Raw genomic sequence first — 16872 nt, 5'->3', positions numbered from 1 at the left:
TCTTCACCAATCAGATTGCCAAGAAAGTGTAACTAACACAAGTGTAACTAGCTGTCTGCACCTTCCTTTCACTCTGCTGAATTTAGCCCAAAACGTAAAAACTAAGCCAAAAATAGTCCCTCTTGGTTAATGACAATGGGAATGCTAAATCATGTTTAGTATGACCTTGAATACTTTAGTGGGCACATGGCCAGACACCATCTGAGGGCATCAGGCATATTCCTTGATTTGGAGTCATTCCCGACATCCTGAGGTTACAGCACCATCTCACACACAAGGTCTGCCCAGAAAAAGTCCAGCCATTGTGTTAGTTACTATTAACGAGAACAGTTTGCGCGACATCGACGTAACCTGGCAGCCAAGGACAGTGGACTGGAATATGCATGCGTGAACGATAGCAGCTTTGCTGGACTTGTCGTCAGTGGGGGTGATAGACTCTGTTGAGTGAGAACATGTATTGTGTGGCCATCAAAGTCAAATGACTGAGTAGAGCAATGAGTCTGCATTAAATTCTGCATTAAGCTTGAACATTCCTCTACAGAAACTTCAGATGATTTGGGAGGCCACAGCTATGGGCAACTGGTGATTGGCAGCTTCATCAAGACAATGTGCCCTCTCACGCATCACGTCTCATGCAGTTTTTTAGCAAAACATCGCATCACCCAGGTGACTCAGACCCCTACAGCCCAGATTTGGCATTTGGTGCCTGCAACTTCTGGTTTTTCCCAAAACTAAAATCACCTTTGAAAGGGAAGAGATTTCAGATCCTTGGTGAGATTCAGGAAAATATGATAGGGCAATGGCTGGTGACTGGGAGAACTGTGTGCAGTCCCAAGGTGCCTGCTTTGAAGGAGACTGAGGTGTCATTGTCCTGTGTACAATGTTTCTTGTATCTTCCTCAGTAAATGCCTCTATTTTCCACATTGCATGGCTGGATACTTTCTGGACAGACTCTACATATGTATGTATAGATGTGTATAGATGTGTGTATATACGTAACTAGGGTCTCGTGGCCACTCTGGGACACCAGGCGCCTGGCTAGGCTGTTTGTATGCAGATTTTATCTGAGGACAGCAGGGAGGTCAAAGCTGCAGATCAACTGGCCAATGGGGCCTGAGGTCCAGGGTTTTCTAGGCCCAAAAAGAACATCAAGAATGTTGGAAAACCACCAGCTTAAAAAATTAGACTAACAGAGCTTTCAAGAGGACCCAGCTAAAAACACAAAGCTAGAACCAACAGATACCTTTTGTGTTTTTATCTAAATTTCCAACTTACAACAAAAGTATCTGGTAGATTAACTCTCAGAAATATCCTCTCCTACTCTGGTCATTTGTGACAGTGACTTCAACTGTCCCTGCTGTATCGTGTACTGTGCCCATCCTGGCACTGTGCAATGCACTTTATAAAATATGGCTCTCAGTAACTCCTGGAGTCCCAATCACCCCTTTAGAGGGAAGGCACAAGGCCTGCAAAGCTGACCAAGCTGCCAGAGTCCCCAGCAGGAAAGGAACAGAGCTGGAAAGTGAACTCAAACCTGACCTCGAACCCTGCCCAGTGCTAACACTGCTCAGTCTGGATACTAGGACTTCCCAACACCTCACGTGTAAAACACAGAAATGTCAGGGTGACACCCATGAAACATCTGATTCTACAGTGACTTCCTCCCGCTACAGTATGAAAAAGTCGGTGTCCCAAGAGCAAGAAAGAGATTCCTTCGGTCCAGTTTTGTTTTAAGTTCATCATGACCTTTATGCCTAGTTTCTCCTCTATCCCCCAAACCAAATGTTAACTATCTTAATTATTCCATGACAAGGCACACAAAACACTAAACAACAGAAATTTAAGAAAAATGTTTCTGTTCTGACTTCTGAGATCTAAGCATCCAGTCTATCAGGACAGGTCTGTTTAATAAGCCCGAGCATTACCTTGACGTTTTCGAGAAGAGCATCATCTCTGCCTAAGCCAGGGCCTACAACCAGGGCATGCAGTCGGGGCAACCACTTTTCCACTTCATGAACGGCATCAGGGCTGTCGCTAAATAAGGAAAAGAAGGGCAGGTTGGTTTAAAATTTCACTTATTTGTTTATTAATGAAACTACAGATTTTCCCAGTTTCCTTTTCCTGTTCCAGGATCCAAGCCAGAACCCCACCCTGCACTTGGACAGCACCTCTCGTTGGTCTTCCCTGTACAGTGGTTCACCTTTTAACACCCCAACACAGATGTTTAGCTTTCAACATTGAACTGCCTTCCAGGGCATTATGCTAAGTCAAAGACAAACATCGTACGATCTGTTATATGTCAAATCTAAAAAAAAGAAAACCGCTTGTAAATGCAGAGAACATACTGGCGGTTACCAGAGGAGAAGAAGGGGAGTGGGGAGTGAGGGTGGCAGCAGTGGGTAAAAGGGGTACAAATTTATTTATGTATTTATTTATTTATTTTTAAATGGAGTGTGGATATATGCTACAATGAGAATGAAGCTCAAAAATGTTATGCTGAGTGAAAGAAGGCGGACACAAAAGACCACATACTTCATTCATTTGAAATGTTCAGAAAAGGCAAATCTGTATAGACAGGAAGATTAGGTTGCCTCAGGCTCGGGGTGGTAATGGATAGGGGGTTCTCTTTGGAGTGATGGAAGTCTTCTAAAATTAGATTTTGGTTATAGTAACACTTTGGTACATGCACCAAAAATCATTATACAATTAAAATGAGTGACTTCTTCAGTAAGTTATATCTCCATAAAGCAGTTACACACATTACAAATAATTAATTAATGAGAGCAATGGTGGAGTGACACAGAGCCAGACGTTAAATATTCAAGGAATGATCCAGGGATCTGACACAGCTGCCATGAGGAGGAGGAGTGGGCACCATAGTCTGACGGTGTGAGTTCCAAGGAGCTGGAGGTTTTAGCAATGAGAGAGGGGCAATGGTCTGAGAGGAGCCATGAGGAACAAGGAGGATGCACATCCCACCTCTAGTCCCAGTGGTACGTGAAGGGGACACAAAGAAAAAGCCACCTGTACTGGAAGGGCTTGAAGGGGAAGCCACACCCTCTGGGAGTAAGCAAACAAGGTAAAGGACGAGAGGCATGGGCAGGAAATAAGATGGAAAAATGCTCACTTATGGGAAATGGCAAAAGACCAGTCTGGCTGAACAGAGTACCAGTAAGGGAATAATATGAGAGAAGCAGAGACATATTCACTGTGATAAAACTCAAGCATCAGACTCTCTACTTGCTGTGGCCCTTCCAAGGCCCTGGGAGAGGCCTTAGCAATTTACTCCTGTGGTCCACATGCATCTGTACAATCTGCAGAGATGAGCGGAGGACTTGGGTCTCATGAAAGCTAAGTCATCATAGAATTTTCTTCCCATCAGAAATAGAGTCAATAACGCAGAGTATATAGCTATAAATGTACACTTTTTCCTCCTTAAAAAAAAAAAAAAACAAGGCTCATGAAAAAATTTTAAACACATTATAATAAGACATTATGGTTAATTTCAAAATTATCTTGGCCAGCTGTTTCCACTGCACAGGAGTGGAAGTAACAGTGCAGACTTCACGCACTTACGGACTGTGCGCACATCAGACACTGGGGGGTCATCTACAAGACTCGTGAGACTGGCCCCTTTAAAGCATTAACAGTGCCCTCTTTTAGAACAAGACCTGGCAGCTGCACAGAATCTTGTTGTTCTTCACAACTTTCCTGTTTGTCATCTTGTTTCTTAGACTCCTAAAACCCACTCCATAAGGCTTTGTCCCCGACAAGTTGCCCTTGTCAAAAGCACCAATGACCCTATACCATGTAATCCAACCACCCACCTCAGTCCTCATCTCTGACTACAGGGACACAGGCCCTTCCAGAACAGTCTGCCAACAGTTCTTCACTCAACTCCACAACAGCCCCCTCTTCCACCACCTCACCCATCTGCTTCCAAAGGGGTACTCCCTGCCTTCATGCACTCCTGTGTGGTCTCAGCTTTGTCTCTTGGCTTTAAACACCATCCACACATTAACAACTCCCAGAATTACACGTTCCCTGACTGCCCAACTCCTATCTGACGCTTACCAGCCATGTCTGCTTGGACATCTAACAGATAACTAGAAACATATCCCAAACCCAAATCCTGACCATCACCTCCATCCCCAGGTTCCCAACATCAGTAAATGACAACCCGCTCAGGCCAAACTCTGGGTGGCATTCCCAAGTCTCTTCTTTCCCATATACCACTGGTCAGCAGCTTCGGGGCTGCACTCTTCAAAGGTACCCAGGACCTGACACACTTTCCCATTCCTATCCCATCATGTGATCACCAGGATATTTACAACAAGCTTCCTAGTGGAACCCCTGCATCCGCCCTGGGCTTCAAAAGCTTATTCTCAACACAGTAGCCAGATGAGCCTTTTGAAACAAGAAGGGTCCTATCCCTCCCCTGCTCAAATGCTCCAGCAGCCTCTTTCTCATTTATGTGAAAGACAAAAGCCTTACAATGACCCCCATAACCTGCAAAGCCTGGCTCAGAACCTCTGGTCACCCCAACCCATCCTGAGCACCCAAGTGCTCCCCAATATACCTGCAGCATGAGCTCTTGGACCAGCTCTTCCAGTCTGCAGAACTCACTCCCTCACCATCTTCAAGCCTTTATTTGAATGCCCCTTGCTGTATCACTGCCCGAGACACCCTATTAAGACTGCACACACACGGGACACGTACCACCACACGCACAGCCAGCATTCCATCCCTTCCCTGCTCCCATCTACCCTTGGTGCTTATCATCATCCCCTGACACACTATTATCTCAGCTGTCTGTCAGTCTCCAGAGTTGTGTTGCCCAACAGAGGAGATACTAGCCACATGTGGCTTTTACTTTAATTAAAATTCAAGTAAAAACTCAGTTCCTGACTCCTACTGGCCACATTTTAGGTGCTCAGCAGCCACAGTGCTGGACAGCACCAAGGGACAGCATTTTCATCATCGCAGGAAGTTCTGGGGCACAGACGCAGGCGTTTCTGTCTGCTCGGTTCCATGCTCTCCCTGTGGAACCCAGGACAGGGCCTGCACAGAGGATCTGCTGAACGAGTGAACACTTCTGTTACTGCCCGACAGACCCCTGGTTCCGGCCACAAGTGCACTGTGCACAGGCAGGCCCACAGACCTCTCCTGGGCCTAGGAACCTCCAGACATTTCTGACAGCCCACAGGTGCTAGCCCTGGGCACCACGTCACCCTGGTATTCAGATCTTATCCCATGCTGCCACACACGACTGTCTGTCTTCTCCTGACCACAGACAATGGGCTCGTTTCACAGTTTTCTTCTTTCCTCTGAAACAATCTACCTGCCAACTCTCAGCACAGCAGTAACTTAAAGGCTCTTAGAGAGTCATTGTAAAGACACCACAAGACCAAGGAGATTGGTTGCAAGTAAAGCACCCCATGTGCAGCCCAACTCACAGGACCGGGTGAACAATCAGCTCCGGGCTGTAGGACTTGATCACAGGTGCGGCCTCCCGGGTACAGAACACATGGGATAAATCTGCACCCTGAGAAACAAGTAGAAGAGGCTGACTTAATGTGGGACATTCTCAAGAGACACCCAAAGTGGTTTCAGCAAGAGCCACTCATTCACCACAGGACACGTGGTGTTCAACCATTCAAATTACAGAGCACTATCCATAAAAGAAAAATACCCAACTGTAGCAATTGAACTATAGCTAGGAGGCTTTGAAGACATAACCTGAGAAAAGGCCAGAAATAAAGGCAGACTTTTGCTGCTCCTCAAGAGGCAGGTCAACCCAGACCAGTTCAGGCTGCCTCACCTATGAAGCTCACGGGAAGCAATGCGGCCATGGAGCTGAGCACATGTCACATTAACTGTGCTAATGGGTGGTCAGGACTTGATCAAAAAGCATGAGCAACTGCCTAAGTCAAAAGATGCCAACTGCTTAAGCTAGGACTGAAAAGGCATCCCAGGCTCATTTTGGTAAAGTATAATCCTAATAAAACTTCATTTTTAAAAGAAGTAAATTTCAAGTTATTTTATCACTACAAAAGTGGTCAGGGTACATTTAAAGATGTTTCTCTTACCCACAATTACCTGAAGATGTTATGTAGATTTCTATTGGAAAACATATGCTTCAATCACATTTAAATAATCCAACTCTTCCCAATAAACAAAATGTAAGTAAACATACCACTTTGAGAGCTGAAATTGCTGCAAAATAAGGGGCTCCAGTGTACCTAAAAAGAAGATATTTACAGTCAACTTCTGAGAATGAGACAAGCACACCAGGTTTATCAACAAACTATGCAGACATCAAGCACCCAGATCAGGACCAAGCCCTTAGTAAGTGCTCAGTAAACATGCAATAAACATGGATCAGAACCAGAAAAGTCAGCCTTTGACATAAGACCTTTATACTATGTCAAGAGAGGCAAATTCTGGCTTTCTGTGACTGCGATCTCCTGGTAATGGGTACGTTCAAACTGAAGGTTTGCAGTGATAGTTTTAGCGGTTCATATAGATGTCAAACTTATCAAATTTTTTATCACCTAGACGGCAATAAAGTTGTTAAAGAATAATCTCCTAGTATGAAATAGTTTGGCAAGGTTGCCAGGTTCCTATTAACCAAAAACAACAACAAAAAGATAAATAGCATTTTTCTATACTAAGAATAACAGATCAGAAAATATGATAGCTTCTACAACATTGGCAAAAACCATAAAGCAGCTAGGAATTAACTTTATAAAACAATAACTCTGTGGGGAAACTTTTCAAACCTATTAAATATATTAGATGTACACTGGATGAGATAACAATATCATGATGATACCTCTCTAGATTAATACACAGATATAAAAAGTATCAGAAATGCATAAAACTTCAAGTAAAAGAAAATGCAAAAGCAGCTCAACAAATTTAAGGCTTTGTTAGCAAGGAAGGTGGGTGAGAATATTAAGTTAGGGGAAAAAAAACAAAAGCTGACAGTTTAAAAAGACAGTGCAAATTTACTGAAGGCATCTGCCAGGAGAGTGGGTGCTTGATTACGGGATCAGTCAGAAGCCGGAGCACCCAGCACCGGACAGCACCCGAGGAGCAGGGTCAGCTCTCCAAGAGCAACAGTAGGCACAGGCGATGGTCACTTTGGTGTAGGGTCACACAGAGGCTCGCAGGCCAAACAAGAACAAACTCTCACTCCTCCCTCTGGCTTCTATCCTATTGTTCCAGAATGCTCGTAACTCTACTTTTAAGCACAGAAAGGAAAACCCTTGAAATTAGCATCAGATGGTGACTGGAACTTTTATGTCAATTCCAAGCAGTGAAAAGTTTTTCTATCCCAGGAAAAACAAACTGGGGAAAATGCAGAGTGCACTCTGCACACCCAACACTGTCCTGCAGAGCAGGGTCAACAACGTGCCAGAAACACCACAGGACAGGGCATGCCACATACACACACACACTCACTCCACAACATGAACTCAACAAGCTTCACCACCAAGAGAAATACACTAAAATAACAGAAAACAGCTTGCCTACTTGAGAGCAAAGGCTACCGATAACCACAGGGTGTGAGGGGAACAGGTGCTCATTGAGGCAGCTCACAATAGTGCAATTCTGGAGGAAGAACAATTTGCAATGTTGATCAACATGAAAAATGTCTATATACTCTGCTCCAGTAAAAATTCTTCCAGGAATTTGCCCTGGCTGGTGTGGCTCAGTGGACTGAGTGTCGGCCTTCGAACTAAAGAGTTGCTGGTTCAATTCCCGGTCAGGGCACATGCCTGGACTGTGGGACAGCTCCCCAGTAAGGGACATGTGAGAGGCAACCACACACTGATGTTTCCTCTCCCTCTTTTTCTGCCTCCCTGCCCCCTCTCTAAAAATAAATTAAAAAATTTTAAAAAATCTTCCAGGAATTGATCCCTCAATTATAACCAGATGAGTACACAGGAAATATATAGAGAGGGATGTCTACAGATATATTGTCAATTAAAAAAAGGAACAGAGTTAACCACTTGCCTATCAATAGGGACTTGGTTAAATAAATTATTGCCCATCTGTACAATGAATACCATATCCACTTACCCATTTATAAAGAATCAGATTATAGGGCTTCTGGACAAGATGGAGGCATAGGTAGATACACTTTACCTCCTCAGACAACCAAAAAAAAGATAACAAATTTAAAAACCAAAAATAACCAGAGCTGACAGAAAGTCGAACTGTATAGAAGTCTGACAACCAAGCAGTTAGAGAAGAAACATTCACCCGGGCTGGTAGGAGGGACAGAGACGAACAGCTGAGGCAGAAAGAACTTGCAGCAAGGCAGTGGCTGGCAGACCAGGTGGTCCCACATTTGCATGTGGATAAACTGGGAGGGACAACTGGGGAGCGAGACAAACCGCACAAATCAGGGTTCCAGTGTGGGGAAATAAAGCCTCCAAACCACTGACTGAAAACACCTGTGGGAGTTGTGGCAGCGGAAGAAACTCCCAGCCTCACAGGAGAGTTTGTTGGAGAGACCCACAGGGTTCTAGAATGTACACAAACCCACCCATCCAGGAATCAGCATCAGAAAGGCCCAATTTGCTTGTGGGTAGTGGGGGAAGTGACTGAAAGCCAGCAGAGAGCGGAGCAAGCGGCATTGTTCCCCCTCCGACCCCCACCCTGCATACAGCACTACAACACAGCAACATGAGTTGCCTCACCCTGGGGAATACCTAAGGCTCTGCCCCTTACTATGTAACAGGTGTGCGGAGACAAAAACTATGGCACAAATGAAAGAACAGATCAAAGCTCCTTAAGTGATGAAGAGATAGCCAACCTATCAGATGCACAGTTCAAAACACTGGTAATCAGGATGCTCACAGAATTGGTTGAGTTTGGTTGCAAAATAGAGGAAAAAATGAAGGCTATGCAAAGTGAAATAAAGAAAAATATACAGGGAACCAACAGGTGAAGGGAAGGAAACTGGGACTCAAATTAATAATCTGGAACAAAAGGAAGAAATAAACATCTAACTGGAACAGATGAAGGAACAAGAATTCAAAAAAATGAGGACAGGCTTAGGAATCTCTGAGACAACTTTAAATGTTCCAACATCTGAATTACAGGGGTGTTAGGAGAAGAGGAAGAGCAAGAAATTGAAGACTTACTTGAACGAATAATGAAGGAGAACTTCCCCAGTCTGGAAAAGGAAATAGACTTCCAGGAAGTCCAGGAAGCACACAGTGCCAAAGAAGTTGTACCCAAGGAAGCACGCACCAAGGCACATCATCATTACATTACCCAAGATTAAAAAAGAGAATCTTAAAAGTGGCAAGAGAAAAGGAGACAGTTACCCACAAAGGAGTTTCCATAAGGCTGTCAGCTGATTTCTGAAAAGAAACTTTGTAGGCAAAAACGGGCTGTAAAGAAGTATTCCAAGTCATGAAAGGCAAGGACCTACATCCAAAATTACCCTATACACCAAAGCTTTCATTTAGAATGGAAAGGCAGAAAAAGTGCTTCCCAGATAAGGTCAAGTTAAAGGAAATCATCACCAAGCCTAAGGGCTTATAATAAGTTATAATAACGTTAATATAATAGCATTATAATAAGTTATATGAAACGCTAAAGGGATTTATCTAAGAAACTGAAGATGATCAAAAACTGTGAACAGTAAAATGACAACAAACTCACAACTATCAACAAGTGAACCTAAAAACAAAAGCAAACTAAGCAAACAACTAGAACAGGAACAGAATCACAGAAATAGAGATCACATGGAGGGTTATCATTGGGGAGGGGGAGAATGGGAGAAAAGGTACAGGGAATAAGAAGTATAAATTGTAGGTACAAAATAGGCAGGGGGAGGTTAAGAATAATATGGGAAATGGAGAAGCCAAAGAACTTACATGTACGGCTCATGGACAGAAACTAAGGTGAGGGAATGCCGGAGGGTGGGGGCATGCAGGATGGAAGGGAATAAAGAGGAGAAAAACATGGGACAAATGCAATAGCAAAATTAATATATTTTTTTAAAAAGCAGACTATATGAATCAACATGGAAACACAACGTAAAATAAAGAGTAGATTTTTTTTACTCTTTAGTGCCTTTTACTCAGAGGCACAAGTAAACTCTAAATGTTAACACGTTTATTTCCCTTATTAAAAAGAGTATTTGCCATCATATTGGGTAAAGAAATAAAATCTAGTTACATATTATTTATAATAAGCATACCTAACTACATAATAAACTGTTAAAAATATAGGGCTAAGCAAAGAGCACACAGAATGCAAGCAGAAACAGAAATACTAACCAAGGTCAAATTTAAGTCAAAGGCAATAGGTGGACAAAAGGCAACAAGTGTGGACAAATTATGAATCTTTATGTGTTAAACAACATAGCAGCAAAATATATAAAACCAGATGAGAGATCAGTCCTTAAAAAAAGCTAGGATCTGTGAAATTTCATAAATGACTTCCAGGAATATCTTTAAATTAACAAAGTAAATGAAGCAGATGCTGAGTGTTTTCACTCTGACTGCAAAAGTAATACATGCTTATGGTATGAGTCTGGTCAGTATAGAAAAGTACAAGATAAGAAAAAACAGTCTCACCACCGCAACTACAGGCAAAACCTTTGTGGTAACACACACAGTGAACAGCTCAATCATAGTCCCTCAGAATTTTCTCCTATTCCATCTTAAAGTTCATCACTGAAAAATACCAAGTGTCATAATATCACACTACATTTGGAAATGATTACTGGGGTACAACTAGATAGATGGACAGATGAATGGATGCCTGATAGGTAGGTATACAGCCAGAAAATAGACATTAACTGTTTAAATACTAACATTTTCCAAGTCACTTACTCTTGGCAGCCTCCAACTATGCCTATTCTTCCATCTTGTCCTTTGTGCTTCTTTGCAGTTAGTGGAGGTATAATATTTCTAACCAACTGAAAAGTATTTTCCATATCCTTTATTGAATGTGCTTTATGCAGTGAAAATGCTCTTTTTAAAACTGAAATTGAAAAACAGGAAAATTAAATTCCTCAGAATGGTAAATATCTATTGGCATATGCAAAGAACAGAGAGTTAGACAAAACAGCCCATTAACCAAAATACTTCCCCAGGTTGAATCGATATGAATGCTACAGATTTTTGCCCAATGGTTTCACTATTTTATTTCTGTAAGCAAATGATGTTCAGAAATTACAATATGAACATGTGTTGTAGATATCAAGTTTATTTTTTAAATGTTTCAGACATTTTGGAAGTCTACTTAATCTCAGGAAGTTTTTTGTAATGTGTTATTAATTAATAAACCATACACATTTCATTTCAACCTTCCTCTAAATTTATTATGTCTCTTCTCTTACATTGGAAAAGCAATCTCTCATTTGTTACATTCCACTGTCCTATTCATGTCTGACAGATTCATGGTATTCCCCATGTAATTTTCCAGTCACATTTCCAACACTCAGGTAGCTACAAATTAAATAACCTAGAAATGGCATTATAAATACAGAACATGTATCTTACATTGGGCTCAAAGGCATTCTGAATTGTCTCTAAATAGCTAATTTTAATTGGCATTCCTTGAAAACAAGGCCCTCGATATTTCTGTCCTTCCAATGATCTCAGCAGCTGAGAAAACCTAGACATGGGTCACAAGTTCAAGTGAAGTTCAGAAGTGGGCTCAGCTCCACATGGTCAAATAGCTTTACCTTTAATAACACATTTAGTGTTTAGACACCAAGATGTAAAGAGAATATTAATTACTGCCAACCCCAAAACTTTTCACCTTACAAACCAACACAGGATTAAAACTCAAAACAGAATCAGTGTAAACCTTTGGCCAAGAAAAGGCACAACCAGGCACAGGCAAGGGTCAGTACAACTGGCTGGTCCTCTGCTCCCACTGTCTTTCCTCATCAGCCACACTCTGCTCCAGTGGCATGTCCGAGGTATGGCTTCCCACCCTGACTCAGAGCCAGTTGGCAGAGGCCTGGAGCTAAACAGAGCACCCCCACTCTCACTCCCCGCCCCCCTCACACTGAAATTTTCAACTTCCCAAATACTCAGCTGCACCCCAAATTCCAGACTGCAGTCTTTGCCATGCACAGTTACAATGAAATGCTCTTTCCTGGCACTCCCTCACAAGCTGCTTGAAAGGAACCAGGGCTGTTATTAGCAGATTTAATGATGGCATCAATGACTGCTGATGAGCAGTCTATAAGCCAGGGGTATCAAACTCATTTTCACCGGGGGCCACATCAGCCTCGTGGTTGCCTACAAAGGACTGAATGTAATTTTAGGACTGTATAAATGTAACTACTCTTTAACAGTTAAGCGAGAGCTAGGCACTGCTGCCAGGTAGAAACAAGGTGCTGGGCCGGATAAAACAAGGTGGAGGGACGGATTTGGCCCTCAGGTCTTGTGTTTGCCACCTGTGGTCTATGCAGTCATGAAAATGCTTGCCATGCATTTGTCTCAAACTTGAACATATACAAGAATACCAGAGAATGGTCGCTCCTTCAAATTCCCCAGAACAACACAGCTGCTTTTTTAAAAAGGCTAGAAATTGTAAAGATAGATAGAATCCAAACCTACCAGTCACTCGGGGGTTCTTCAGTTATTCTAGGTTCCCTGTGTCTTGGGTTAATTACATACCATCACTTTAATACTAGGCACTTAGCCCCACACAAAATACCCCTAAGACCACCCCACACCTTCTGCCTGCCCAGCAGGAGCTTCAAGGGAGGGTCTCTGTGTTTCCATGTTGTACCCCCATCCTCGATTGCCTCAAACAGAGTCTGGCACAGAATAAGACATTGAATAAATGTTTGGTGAATCAAATGCATTTTGATTCACTCTCTTCATTTGTAGCCAGTTTATCTGTTTTTTTACAAATCAGGAAAATAAGGCCTAGAGACAGACCTGTGAAGATGCCTGTTAGTAGAGAATAAGCTAGGGCAAAAGACATCATTTTATCAAAATGCTGCCATTTTAAGGCAAAAGAGATCATTTTTCTTTAACCAAATATTCACCCCACTAACCAAAACAAAAGTCAAAACCTTCTCAAATGCCTTCTGAAACCATTTAGGAGGCAGGGGAAATCACTGTTGAGGCACAGCATTTTCACTTTTTAACGGGAATGGTATGCACACAAAGTAAAACCCACACTGTTCACCAGCACTCTGTCCTACTCACCTAAGATGAGCACCTGTTGCAGAAAAGGCCAAAGAAAAGGTCAATTAAATTTCCATAAACTTCACAGTGAATCTCAGTTTCAGCTGGCTTACTGACATACACCATGTGGATTCATCCACAGGAATACTTAAATGTAAACATCAAAGGTCTGAAGGATGAAAAGGCCTTAACAAGAGGTGACTTAAAACTTACTCTATTAAGTAACCTTATTTTCATAACAATTCTGAATTTGGAAGAACTGGTAAAACCGGTCTGGTTTTTGTTTGCTTGTTTTAAAGAAATGTGGCTGAGGAAGTATGGAGAATCACAGATTTCTTAAACCTAGGCTGTTTTCTAGAATTACTTGCCACTTACCACTTTCTGTGATACGGATGTTTCTTTGTGCCAAAGGTGCTTTAAATTAATATGAACCATAACTAATTTGGAGCAAAGACAGCAATGCTTAAGTCAACGGAGATGTGCCTTAAAGCTAGGACAGAAGTCAAGGATCTACACCACCTAATAATGAGAACTCAAACAAACAGAGAAATGTTGCTAACTACTCATACTGTATGAATTTAATACAAACAGCTACCAATGAAAAGTCTCAATAAATTGGTCTCCAGAAGCCAGTCTGAGGCTGATGTGATTAAGTGACGTGCATCTGCTGAAAAACCCCTCAATAATCCTCAAAGCATTTGGACCTACCACACTTAAAAGCAAGAAGCCAAAAAATCTTTAGCAATTACTCTCGGCAAGCCTGGCCTGAAAGCTCCGCTGTACTGAAAGGTCCGGCCAGGCACTCCGGGTCGCGTGGTTCTGGGCCTGCCTGGCCCCCACGGCTCACCTCGGCCACCCTCGGCTACCCCCGCCCCCAGCTCCTCGCCGCCGGCGCCCGCACAAGCCGGCGCAGCACAAGCTGCTCGGGGACCCGCGGACCCACCGCAACGCTTCCCGTGCGGACAAGTAGCTGGTGGCCGGGTACCTGCGTCCAGCGGCGGCCCGTAGAGCGCTAGCGCAGCGGAGAGAAGCGCGACAACGGCTGCGCCCGCGGCCACAGCCCCAACCCCCGCGGGACTGGCCATACCCAAGAAGATCCGAACAGATCTTACCTTGCGGGCAGGCCCAGGAGGCTACCCACCCGCGAAGCACAGCCATTGGCGAACTTCCGGGCTTCCGTCCGCCCCCGTGCGGCCGGGGGAGGCAAGGACACCGCACGAAGTTCCGGGATCCGGGAGTCTCGGGGCAGTCGCCGGAAGCCGGCTTCCGGCTTGTAGTTGTCTGGGATCGTCTGATTCATCCCCTGGAGTTCTGCTGGAGGGTAGATTACGGAACCAAGATGCGTCTTAATGGTCTAGGGCCTGGGTTTTTATTTTTCCTTTTTGGGGCAAAAGGCATAATAAAAAATAATTGAGGCAGAAAGCTGCCAATTGACAAAGAGTGCGTGTTACCATTTCAGCAACATGCACGGTGTCTAGAAAGTTAGCTCCAATGGAAAAGCTTTATCTTTTTCTCTATTGTATGTTCAGCATCCAGAACATGACACATGGCACGTGCTCTCTCTCTCTTTGTTGAGGTATAATTTTCATAACAATAAAATTCACTAATTTTAAGTGTACAGTGCTATGAGTTTTAACAAATGTGTATAATCATGTAATCACCACCATAATCTTAATTTAGAACACTTCTATCAATACACCCAAATTATGTTTTTGATGCTATTATGTTTTTAATTTTTTAGTTGTTTATTGCTCATATATGGAAATACTGGGTTGGCAGAAAAGTTTGTTTTTTTCTAAAAGATGGCTCTAGTAGCACTTAGTTGTCTTTAACTTCATTCAAAACAATTTTGTTAGATTGTATTATGACAGCTGTCATATCAGTGTGTATTTAAAAAAATCAAAACAGGTGAATTTTTGCGTAGCCATTTTAATATTGAAGATGGAAGAAAATACACAACCTTTTCAGCATATTATGCTTTATTATTTCAAAAAAGATAGAAACACAATTGAAATGCAGAAAAAGATTTGTGCAGTGTATGAAGAAGGTGCTATGACTGATTGAATGTGTCAAAAGGTGTCAAAAGTGGTTTCCGAAGTTTGGTGCTGGAGATTTCTTGCTGGACGATGCTCCCCAGTGGGGTAAACCAGTTGAAGTTAATAACAATCAAATCAAGACATTAACTGAGAACAATCAACTTTATACCATGCAGGAAATAGCTAACATACTCAAATGCCCAAATCAATAAAGTTATTGGGAAAATGAAAAATGTGTCTTTTATTTTATGAGAAAAAAACACAGACTTATTGGCCAACTCAACACAATTGATTTTTATACATTGACTTTGTATTCTTTAATCATGCCAAATTCACTTATTAGTGAATTTTTTTAAAATACTTGGGATCATCTATATAAGCAATGCCAACTGGCACCATTTTTTTTGGTGACTATAACTTTAACTTTAGTCACTTGTTAAGATGGTATCCACCAGTTTGTTAATTTATCACTTGTATGTACTCATGAATTTTTATTTAGTTACTTATTAGCCACTAGGTTATTTACTTATTACTAATATAAGTAGATTAATTTTAATTTTGTTTTATTCATTTATTTAATTTTATATTAACCCTTTTTATACACATTATGGATTTTTTTGTATTTTTAAGTATATTTTATTGATTATGCTATTACAGTTGTCTCAATTTCCCCCCTTTGCCTCCCTCCACCCGGTACCCCCATTCCTTCCAACAATCCCTGCCCTTAGTTCATGTCCGTGGGTCGTGAATAAGTTCTTTGGCTTCTCCACTTCCTATACTATTCTTAACCTCCCCCTGTCTATTATGTGCCTACCTATTATGCTTCTTATTCCCTGAACCTTATCCCCCCAGTCTCCCCTTCCCCTTCCCCAATGATAATCCTCCATGATCTCCATTTCTGTAATTCTGTTCCTGTTCTAGTTGTTTGCTTAATTTTTTTTTAAATGAACCGTCTAAGTCGTCTAAGATGCAGAATCTTTTTTTTTTTTAAGATTTTTTTTATTTATTTATTTTTAGAGAGGGAAGGGAGGGAGAGAGAGAGAAAAAGAGAAACATCAATGTACGGTTGCCAGGGGTTATAGCCTGCAACCCAGGCATGTACCCTGGCTGGGAATCGAACCTGCGACACTTTGGTTCGCAGCCCGCGCTCAATCCACTGAGCTACACCAGCCAGGGCGTGTTTGCTTAATTTTTAATTTTGTTTTTTAGGTTCAGTTATTGATAGTTAGGAGTTTGTTATAATTTTACTGTTCATATTTTTTTTATCTTTTTCTTAGATAAGTCCCTTTAACATTTTGTATAATAAGGGCTTGGTGATGATGAACTCCTTTAACTTGACCTTATCTGGGAAGCACTTTATCTGTCCTTCCATTCTAAATGATAACTTTGCTGGATAGAGTAATCTTGGATGTAGTTCCTTGCCTTTTAATGACTTTGAATACTTCTTACCAGTCCCTTCTTCCCTGCAAATTTTCTTTTGAGCAATCAGCTGATATGGGAACTCCTTTGTAGGTAACTGTCTCCTTTTCTCTGGCTGCTTTTAAGATTCTCTCTTTATCTTTAACCTTTGGCATTTTAATTATGGTATGTCTTGGTATGTTCCTTATTGGGTCCAACTTGTTTTGACTCTCTGTGCTTCCTGGACTATGTAT

General features: G+C 42.1%; 1 protein-coding gene across 3 annotated transcripts in view; it reads right to left on the bottom strand.

Moving 5' to 3' along the window:
• Nucleotides 1–14406, bottom strand: part of NAXD (NAD(P)HX dehydratase) — a 34348-nt gene extending 19942 nt beyond the window's left edge. Inside the window, exons 1-5 of one of the 3 annotated variants that reach the window (XM_045821697.1) lie at nucleotides 14297–14406; nucleotides 10863–11013; nucleotides 6197–6242; nucleotides 5457–5545; nucleotides 1926–2034 (exon numbers count right to left, since the gene is read on the bottom strand). In XM_045821697.1, coding sequence (XP_045677653.1) covers nucleotides 1926–2034; nucleotides 5457–5545; nucleotides 6197–6242; nucleotides 10863–11013; nucleotides 14297–14342 — 441 coding nt within the window. In that variant the 5' untranslated portion in view covers nucleotides 14343–14406. Of the gene's footprint in view, nucleotides 1–1925; nucleotides 2035–5456; nucleotides 5546–6196; nucleotides 6243–10862; nucleotides 11014–14127 lie in introns of all 3 variants that reach the window. The other 2 variants (XM_045821696.1, XM_045821695.1) reach the window with 2 other exon arrangements.
• Nucleotides 14407–16872: the final 2466 nt, after the last annotated feature.

This window comes from Phyllostomus hastatus, unplaced genomic scaffold (assembly GCF_019186645.2).
Source record: "Phyllostomus hastatus isolate PE091 unplaced genomic scaffold, TTU_PhHast_1.1 phas_scaffold_46, whole genome shotgun sequence".
Taxonomy (NCBI): Eukaryota; Metazoa; Chordata; class Mammalia; order Chiroptera; family Phyllostomidae; genus Phyllostomus; species Phyllostomus hastatus.
Note: the sequence above shows the minus strand (reverse complement) of the source record. Positions and strands in the feature narration are given on the sequence as shown.